The sequence below is a fragment of the Hipposideros armiger genome, unplaced genomic scaffold (assembly GCF_001890085.2).
Source record: "Hipposideros armiger isolate ML-2016 unplaced genomic scaffold, ASM189008v1 scaffold_49, whole genome shotgun sequence".
Classification (NCBI taxonomy): Eukaryota; Metazoa; Chordata; class Mammalia; order Chiroptera; family Hipposideridae; genus Hipposideros; species Hipposideros armiger.
In genome coordinates, this window is record NW_017731399.1 from 2458034 (window position 1) to 2468216 (window position 10183).

At 47.8% G+C, this 10183-nt stretch overlaps 1 protein-coding gene across 2 annotated transcripts; it reads left to right on the forward strand.

The window, feature by feature from the left end:
• The first annotated feature begins 323 nt into the window (after nucleotides 1-323).
• Nucleotides 324-9729, forward strand: PROX2 (prospero homeobox 2). Of its 2 annotated transcripts, XM_019640281.1 has the most exons (4): nucleotides 324-1640; nucleotides 5373-5480; nucleotides 6439-6633; nucleotides 8136-9729. In XM_019640281.1, exons 1-4 carry the CDS (start codon nucleotides 324-326, stop codon nucleotides 8319-8321), a joined length of 1806 nt encoding a protein of 601 aa, XP_019495826.1. In that variant the 3' UTR covers nucleotides 8322-9729. The 2 variants fall into 2 exon arrangements, with proteins under 2 accessions (XP_019495826.1, XP_019495827.1); XM_019640282.1 differs by lacking the exon at nucleotides 5373-5480 and having other exon boundaries at nucleotides 324-1073.
• Nucleotides 9730-10183: the final 454 nt, after the last annotated feature.

Below are 10183 nucleotides of genomic sequence, written 5' to 3' on the forward strand. Positions count from 1 at the left end.
TGGGAGCTGGTTAGAAATGCATTATCCCGGCCTCACCCCAGATCTGCCTAATCAGATTCTGCACTTTAACAAGGTCCCTAGGTGATGTCTTTGCACATTCAAGTTTGAAAAGCGTTGTTCAAAGTCACGTGTTCTGTGTCCTTCCTGTCTCTAATTTCAGAGTCGGCCCAGGAGGTTTGTAAGCCCTGGCATCTCAGAGGCCGAATCCCTGACCCAGCGCACTTCAGCTGGCTGCACCTCTAGCTGAGGACATTAGAAGGGATTCCCTCACGGAGCCCTGACTAACCCCACAAGCTCTGAGCAAGTGACTGTGGAACTAGCGGATGGATCCAAACTCCAGCTTGCTTTCCCCTCCGTCCCGGGCCTGCTCTCACCCAGCGGAACCCTGTATGGAAGGTGGGAGAAGCCCAACCCTCCGTGGTGGGGGCAGACACTCTTCCTTTCCCTGGAGCCAGGTCCCCAACTCCAGCCTTGCTGACCCTGACTGGTTTTGGGATGAGCACATCCAGGCAAAGAGGGCCAGAGTAGAGACCATTGTCCAAGGCATGTGCCTCTCCCCTAACCCTCTGATGCCAGGCAATGCCCGAGCCAGGGACAGCCCATGCTGCCCAGAGAAGTCCCGGGAAAGGAAGAGGAAGCAGAGCCTTCCCACGCAGCAAACTCCCCGCAAGCCAGGCCCTGCTGGGAACCATGGCAGCAGGAAGGGGGGCCCGCGTGTGAGAGAACAGCTTCATCTACTGAAGCAACAGCTAAGACATCTGCAAGAGCACATTCTACTGGCTGCTGAGCGCAGGGACACAGCTCAGGGCCCAGGAGACCCTGAGAAGGAGAGGGGCCCTCAGAGCGTAAAGCAGAGGAATGGCCATGGGTCCAGGCCGTGGGCTGTAGACACTGACCACCACCGGGGTCCCAGCAGGGACCTCTCCGAGGTGGAAAAACACAGAGAGTCTGATGTTGAATTCCAGCCCGAGGAACCCAGGTTCCTTCCTCCTGGAACACGGGCTTTGCTGGAGATTCTGAGGAAAGAATTGATGGGGGCAGTGTCCCAGGCTGTGGACTCAGTACTACAAAAGGTATTTCTGGATCCCCATGGCCACCTGACTCAGCTAGGAAGAAGTTTCCAGGGGCTGGTGTCAGAGGGGAGAGGCGAGACGTCACCTGAGGGAGGTGCCTATAGAGATCCACCTCCTCTGTCCACCTTGCCCAGCAGGGCCCAGGCACCGGCTGGGGTCCCACTGGGAAACTTAGCACTGACCAAGCCTCTAGATTCTCCTAGGTACCCTGTATCTCCAAGAATGATCCCCAAATCCTATCAAGGCCCCCCCACAAACTGTCCCTTGACTGTGCCTTCCCACATCCAAGAAAATCAGATTCTCAGCCAGCTACTGGGTCAGGGACCCAATGGTCACTGGAGCAGCAGTCTTCTCCAAGACTCATCCCCTCAAAGTCACTCCTCCTCAGAGGCTGCCCTGCCACCTTGGGGAGCTGTCAAACTGCGGCCGTCGGTTCTGAGCCAGCAGCAGCATGCCTTGCCCTTCGCTTCCACCCGTTTGGAAAGACTGTCCCTTCTTCCCTCGGTGAAGATGGAGCAGGGTGACCTGCAGGCTGTCGCTGATGTACTTCCTTTTTCTTCAGTCCACATATCCTTTACTAGTAATTGAAGTTCTTTGTCACAGCCCAAAGGAACAGGAAATCTGGAAGACGAGGGGAGATGGAGACAAATAACTATATGGCATTGGGAACAGCTTTGCTTTCTCGGTGGTCTTCTTAACATTGCTTCTGGACCTTCCTTCCCTGTGGCTTACAGTTATGAGGCTCCCGGGAAGGCGGTGACTGCATTCTGGGGTTAAAGATGCTGGAGAGGAAGGTTCATTTACCTTCTCTGTGACACAGCAGCTTCTTCCTCTGGGTCTGAAAGGGTTTTGCTTGTTTTTAAACTCAAATGGGCTTCCAAAATAGGATAACTACCCTATGGAAGGAAGAACCCCATAATTTGGTTGTCAGCTGCCCATACACCTTGACAGAGAGGGTCAAAGGTATGACTTCATCTGAGGCATGGCTCCCCCAGCCTCTTGGCTCCACAGGCAAGCGTTCTGCACTGACTAGATAATTCACGGCGAAGGTATGAGGGACCAGAAACTTCTGAGGCAGGTGGGGAAGGGGAAGTCTTCCTCAGGGACTGGACCAGGGGCAGCTGGAAGGGGTAAGAAGACTTCAGTTTAAGGCACAGCTTCTAAGCTGCTGCTGGGAGGACTAGGGTCTGGGGCTAGGCACATGGAAGGAGAGACCCCACCCCCCCGCCCCGTGGCGGAGGCTGAGGGGCTCAGGTTGGTCTGTAGGCGTCTGGATCTTATTGCATCATCTTTGCCACACTTAGGCAGACCCCACTCTCTTAAATAGTATTTCCCAGAGTAATGCTCCCTCAAGATATTAATAATTGTTGAATTAGAAAAAAAAAAGCAGCTTGGGTAAATATTGGGTTAGTTTCTTTGCTGCGGGGCTTCTCAGAGCCTTTAACGTGCTGAAGTCCAAGGTGAAGCGCTAAGAGAATATGTGTGCAGCCCCAAACTCATACGACCAAAGAACCCCCTTCCAACAAGCATCTTATAGGATAAAGTTTCTGGCGACACATTTTGGATGTTGCTTTTTTGGCGAGCCGAGCTCATGCTGTCGCTTCTCATGGGCAGCCGAGTCTCCAGGTGTCGATGCGTCTGTGAGGTGAACAGCCGTGCCCTCTGTCTGGCAAGCTGTAGTTAAGGCCAGAGAGAACAGGTGGGGCCAGCTCACTGCCACGCCAGAGCCGGCTCGCGTCCTAACTGCTATGAGCGCCCCCTGCTGGTCACAGGTGTTGGAAACACCCCCAAAGCTCGGCTGCCGCTGGGTGCTTTCTGGGCAAGCAGTGAGCACCTATAAAGCCAATGCTAGCAACACCTCACTTGCCTTTTCAGACAGCAGGGGGATCTTTTTGGAAGTATAGAGATGGCAGCATAGATAGATATTCTTGACCACTGGTTAACTCCGTGTTAAAGTCAGGCAGTGGTAGAAGAACCTCAAGAACAGAGCCCCCAAAGATTCTTTGCTTCCTGATCCTTTGCATGCTGATCTTTCTCAGGCACCTACTGTGTGCCTGGCCCTATCCTGTGAAATGAGGGTTGGGCTCAGAGAGCTTCAGGAGGTTTCAGGGTCCATCCACCCGGCCTGGCTGCACAAGTGAGGCACTTTGCTACCTTTGCAATGATTTGGATCCTTGGGGCAGCATCCTGGCCCCCCAGTTAGTCCCTCGTTCCTGCTGCCTACATTCCAGCATTAGAGATTTATTCCTGTGGGCCATGAAGCCACCTGAGAGCAAGATACTTTGAAGTGTAAGAGAACTTTCAGGTTCACATGCCAGCCCTGTGAAACGGGTAAAGCAGGTGCGATGACGAGATGATGAGGGTAGCATTTGCTCTGCACTTTCCCTGTGGCAGGCACCATTACCAGCAGTTCACATGTACATGTCCGCCAGCACTTAGCCACATTCTGCAACTCTAAAAGCTCTGAAAAATCCTTCTGTTTTCTTTCCTGTAATGATGGTGGGAGCTTTTTTGGTGGCAAAGCCTGACCTGCACTGATTGGAGGCTGTTTATAACCTAACCAACTTATTGTAAATAGTCATCCGTTTTTCTGTGGAAACATGAATGTTTCGGATTACAGACTGCTGCCACAGCCTCCGCTGCAGGTGTAAACATATGGTACATGCACCATGTTACCTTTATAACAGAAATTCTGAAACCTGAATCCCATTTGGCCCAGTGTTTCAGACAAGAGGTTGTGGGCCTGTATTATCTCATGATCCTCAAGCCTCCACTCCAGGTCAGGTATTTGAGAGGCAGGCACAGAGAAGTGAACTAACTTGCTCAAAGTCACAAGACAGACACATGCAGAGCTGGGATTCAAACCCATGATCTGACTGCCAAGCACAAGTTTTAACCACTGTATTCTACATTTAGAAATGGCCCAGAGAAGGTAAGTGGCTTGCCTAAGGTCACACAGCTAATAGGTGGCAAAATCATTATCTGAAACTGCGTCTTTGGATTCTCTCAAATCCAGGATTCTTTCCAGAGCATTTATGAATCTATAAGAAGGATAAGTAGGGCCAATGGGCAGGGGGCAGGGTCTTCTACATAGCTGCCTGAATGCCAGGGCCGGCTGTAACTGTAATCAGTTGATTTTCTTTGGTTAAACTGATATATCCTACTGAGAAGTCTTAATTGTCCTAAAGCTACAGCCCTCAGACCTGAGCTCCAAGGTTACTTACCTGTGTAAAGCTTTGAGAAGCCCCAGGAACTGTCCCTGGCAATGCTAAGTGTTCTTGTGTAAAAACATTTATTTGCCTCCCATTCTGGTGCTAGGCAGTCATACCACAGCTCCCTGCTCTTGTTAAAGGGGGAGGAACCTGTTCCCAGACTGAGATATGGGTTGGAATACGATTTCCATATTTGCAAATGGATTAAGGTTGACCATTCATTTAATCATTCACACATACCTTTATCTAACATGTTTATTGAGCACCTACTATGTTCCTAGCACTGGGCTAGGCCTGTGGAATACAAAGATGAAAAGATAAGGTCCTTGTCCATGAGGTGCTCACAGTCTAAATGGTGAGGCAAACATGCAGTAAAAATTCCAATAAGGTCAGTGCTACAACAGAGGTTTGTACAAAGAGCCTTGGTAGCCCAGGGGAAGGAAGGCCTAATTCAGCAAGGAAATGTTGTATAGAGGAGGGCACGTCTGAGCTGAGACGGGAAGGGTGAGAGCAAGTTCTGCCAGGCAAACAGAGGGCAGGTGCAGACAGCAGCAGTTCAAGTTTCTTGAGCCAAAGCAAACTGATCTGGTACCCAGTCTGGTTAAATACTTGTTGGCTTAAACACTGCGAAGGCAATTTTGAGAGCCAGCATGGGGATCATCAATCAAGTTGATTCTTCTCATTTTACAGATGAGAAAACTGAGGCAGAGAGGAGAAAGAAATCTCTACTTGGGTTTCAGAATGGTTTATCTAGTAGAGGGCTGCCATCTCTTCTCATCCTATTCTGAAAGCACACACAAAGTACAACAAACTGTATTTGGTATCATATATGCCACAGAACTTTTACACATCAACATGGTTTTAAAATTCTGCAACTGTACTGTACATATACTCCTATGGTATTTAGCACTCAGAAAGAAAAAGCTTATCTGATCAGATTTGCTAGAGACATAAAAATGGAGCAAATGCACTATTCAACCAGAATAAAATAAAATAAAACCCACAAGGAACAGGACAATTCACTGTTTGGATAATCTGATAAAATTGTTTGATAAACTGGTATTAATTTTCCTTGACACTGGGATAAATCCAGGAGGGTCTAAATCCCGGTCACTTGAAGAAGGCCAAGCTAATGTTTTTCTTCACACGCTACCCCAGCTCCAACCTCCTGAAGGCTTATTTCCCAGACGTACAGGTAAAGTCATCCCATTGAGTTTCAGCCTCTGCAAAACTTGTTTCCAGTTCTGGGTCGAGAGTCTGCCTGAATAATCACGAATAACAGTGGGCTAGGAAGTTTGGGTGTTTGAAATTTTCAGCTTTTGAACTGTAGAAATACCCAGAAACACATGTGGAGGGAAAAGGGTGGGGGGAAAAGGGAAACATTAGTAAATGGCCTCTATGGCCTAGTGTTCTGTCTTTGCTGGGGACACTATGAAAAAGAAAGGCTGTGTATATACAGAGCTGGACACTGCCAAATTGACATTCAAATTGCTGTGTTTCAAACGGAGTGAAGGTACACACAGAATAAGGAAAATCAAGCTCTGATGGTTGGAACCAGGACTTGCCTGTTTCCATCAAGTTTCTGAGGGCCTCCTTTACCCTGGGTGTTGGGTTAGGGTCGTTAATATTTTGTATCTATATCATTCCTTTGCATTTACCCTCATATTCAGTTGCTTGGTTGACCCCTGCACCAAGCTGATTTCAATTCATTCTGCAACTCCAAGTTGCTGATAAACTGCTCTCTGATCGACACCCTCACCCCTTCCCTTGGCCCTTCACCAGGCAGAAGGCTCAGTGGCTGCCATGCAATGTCTCGGTGAAGCAGTAGTGGGTACCACACTGGCCTTGACCCTGGAACATCCCAAGGTCATACCTAGACCACGGCAAGCTTTCCATGGGTGAAAAACCTTCATAAATCTAGCATATCAAAAAACATATATTTTCTAATGGGTACTATATAGCTAATTCAGATTTTTCCGTGTAACACTGAATAGGCTTAGAAAAATAGCCATGGCTTCTTTTCCAAAGGAAGCCCTTTTTGAAAAGGTTGAAGCCGTTCTTATTCACCTCCATGTTGAACTGGAAGCTGACAGTTCCAACTCTGAGCACCTTATGGGAAACGGCTGACTTGATGGGCTCCATTGTTTGCACAGTTCAACCGCTGCATTACCTCCCAGATGATCAAGTGGTTCAGCAACTTTCGCGAGTTCTATTACATTCAAATGGAGAAATTTGCCCGGCAAGCGATTTCAGATGGCGTCACAAATCCCAAAATGTTGGTGGTTCTCCGCGACTCTGAACTTTTTCGAGCTCTCAATATGCATTATAACAAGGGAAATGACTTTGAGGTAAGACACATACTTGGGTCCCGTGAGGTCTGATGAGTGTGGTCCATGTGTGATTGGAGTTTTAGAAAAGACGCCCCCTCCCCTGGTGTCAGTCCTTAAGTCACTGAGCCAAGGCAGCCTGGGGCCAATCTCTGTACCATCCACCAAGATGACAGCCTCAATGTCTTCTTAGGCAACAGGTGGATGTCGCCAACTGAATAGCCAGCCAGTCTTCTTTCTGAAACTGGAGCAGAGGTCTGCCAGGCGTTATGCCATTTTAGACTTAATGCTCTGTTGATTATCAAGTTGCATAACTTCTTGACCTTTCCGCCTTAGTGCATGGAGGCCCAGGACTAAACGCTGGGCTCAGTTGCAGCACCTAGTCTTGGCCTACGATTTCTGTTCATCATGTGGTTCTTATCTTTATTCCCCCTTGAACACTTTTATTTGTGAGCCTTCCATGGCAAGTCACCTCAAATCCTCTCTGGAAATACTGAATAAACAATATTCAAGCTTCTCAGTCCTTTGGGGATCTCTAGGAAGGCATACTGGTGGCACCTTAGAGGTAAAGCATCAGTAAAGGGTGAGCAAGAGGTCTGTCATTGGAGAAAACTAATCCAGACATGTGTTCCCTTGTGGGCAGCCGACAGCTCTGTTAGCCTGGCATCTTGGTTCTGCAGGTGCCATGTGTGTCTGGTCACCGACTACACTTCCCTCTTCTTGACTTTCTCACTTGTGATCACAGTAAACAGTTTATTGATACCTCCAAGAAAGGGAAGAACTGCTGGCATCCACCAGTCAGATGCTCCACCAGGATGTGTCTGGAAACCTAGGCCTACCTGTGGGGAATGGACCGTGCATCCTTTCTGAGACTTGTGGGGTCAGGGCGTGCGGGAGGGGCAGTGCTGCCACATCTTTCCACGTGGGGGTGGTTATCTGGCATGCAGTGGTGGGAAGCCCTGGGCCAGGCTGGATCTGGGGGACCTGTGGGATGTCCCATCGATGATGGTTCCAGTCTGGGTAAGGTCCTGGGACATATTCTTTCGCCTCCCTGAACCTTATGGTTGGCTTTGGAAGTGGGAATGATTCCAAGGCCTTTGGATCCAGCCCCAAAAGTTGGTGAGATGAGGTACCACAGTCATAAACTTGGGGACACTCTTTTCCACATTAGGCACTACGGAAAAGTATGCTGAAAACCTCTTTTAACCACAGATTGAATTTCAGAGTCAGAGTTTCCCACTTACTAAAAACGTGACTCATTAGTGGAATCGGCTCCTGCTACAAAGGGAGTGTCCCTAATAGGCTTTCTCCCAGGTCTGTCTCATTGGTACCATCATTTTAAGATTTGTTTTTGATGAGGGGCAGGGGATTCCTGGGGCTGCAAAACCTGGAGGCCAGTAGAGCAGGAGGCTCTTGTCAGCCTACCACTCAAGGAACAGGCTGCATCAGGCAGTGAGGTCTGTACCAGTGGTGCTTCACAGCCTCACGTCTTTTCTTTCTGGTGGGTCTCTTTGGGAATACAGGTCCCAGATTGCTTCTTGGAAATTGCCAGCTTGACGTTACAGGAGTTCTTCAGGGCTATCTCCACAGGGAAAGACTCAGATCCTTCCTGGAAGAAACCCATTTATAAAATTATTTCGAAACTGGACAGTGACATCCCAGAGATACTAAAATCTTCCAGCTATACCCAGGAGCAGTTGCGGAACTAAAATCCCACACAGTGAGGAGCAACTAGCCAGAGTTTCCTGGGTTTGTCTTATATGGCAGTCGATACAGCTGTAGTCATATAAAAAGGCATAAGGATAAACCCCCCCCAATAGGTACTATTACCATTTCTGATAGTTTATTTCCTTTTCCAGAATCATCAGAAGTTTGACATTAACTATAAAATATATCCACCAAGTGTAATGGTGTGTTGGTTGCGTTTTGTAAAAGGAACACCACGGTATGTTGGAATCAGAAGCCTTAAATCTCCACTATTTCCAAGTGTTGTGACCCTGGGAACTTGCAGGTATTCTCTGCATCTATAAAATGAGGCTGTAAGGATTAAAAGATGATGTCCTGAAGTACTGTGAAATGTTACCCACTACGCAAATGTTAGCTTCCCCCGCCTTTGGCTTTCAGATAAGGTTGTCTCGTTTTTGTTTTTGTTTTGTTTTGTTTTGACCAAATTGCTGGTCGTGGTTACCAATTTATCAAGCTCCACCTATTTGCTAGACACTTTCAAATATATTATCCTTAAGTGTTTTACCCTGAAAAGTAGATATTATCTTCATTTAAAAAATAACCAAACAGAAGTTTTAGAACAGTGCAAGGCTAGGGAATTTTGGTTGGTAAGGACAGTTGGGAGATGGAGGAACCCAAGACCTTCTGATGGCCAGATTGTATCCTATCTCACGCTGCTTGTCATGACCTTGAACAGGCCACCATCCCCCGTAAGCCTCCAGCACTTGCGAATGCTTCATCACCCAGGATTCCCACTGACCATTCCAGCAAGCTGAACACAGACTTTCTGCAGGACTTGAGGGTTGCTGTTCATTCACATTCGTCGGCTGGAAAAGTTTATCAGCTGGACAGCCCAAATGGTCTCTAGTTGACCAAGGCAATTGATGCCCTAACCTCCTATGTGCAGAAGAAGCTGAACTTCAGAATGTGAAAGCCACCAAGGGCCTTAGGAGATCATCTGGCCTGCTTCAATTAAGAAGGAGGAAACTGAGGCCCAGACGGGAGGCTCGTGCAGCCTGAGCACAGTCTCACAGATGATGAATGCCATAACCGGGACAAATACGGCACCACACACAGAAATGGACGCTGTCCCACTCCGTAAGGAAATCACAGTCCATGGTCAAATTTTCGCAAACAAAGGAATTCATGAAATCAACATCCCCCTCCTACTGGCCCAGCGCAAATTGTGACTCACTCTGAGGATATAGGCAACACATCTGCCAAGTCGAGCAATTGTGTCTGTCTTCTAAGTCAGTCAGAATCGAGTCTTAGGAAGCACTGTGAAGGGTGTGGGGGCTGGGGAAGGCACAGCTTGGACTCTGTCGTTCTGAGAAAGGGTGTTTGTGACTCCATTAGCTTCTTTCCCATCTACGTAAAACAAGTTTCCATATTCAACTACCCCACTTCCTTGACTTTTTGGGTGGGCTGGGTAAGATGCAATTCCTTAACTATTGCTACCTGTAGCAACAGGAAAAGCTATGAAAGATGACTTTCTTTTGCATTTTCTCTTTCTTTAGATGGCGGAGAGGAAAACAAAACAAACATACCCAGTCCAAGTTAACGGTCTGTTTTAAGTTGTTTTTAAGTGTCCTTCAATACATCCAACTGGACTTGGATGATCTTTGCCCTATTTTCTCTGACACTGTCCCCTTTCTAAAACGGAAGGAATCTGCCAAATCTAAGTTTTAAAAGTAGGCAAGCACTGAGTGCTCTAAGCAAGGGCAATCAGTTATCTGAGTTTGGAGACAGCAGAATCACTCTCCAGAGTGATAGTACGTAGCTATTTAAGACATTCATGGGAAACATTTCCAAGTTCACGACTGTCTGACATGGAGCAGCCGTTTTC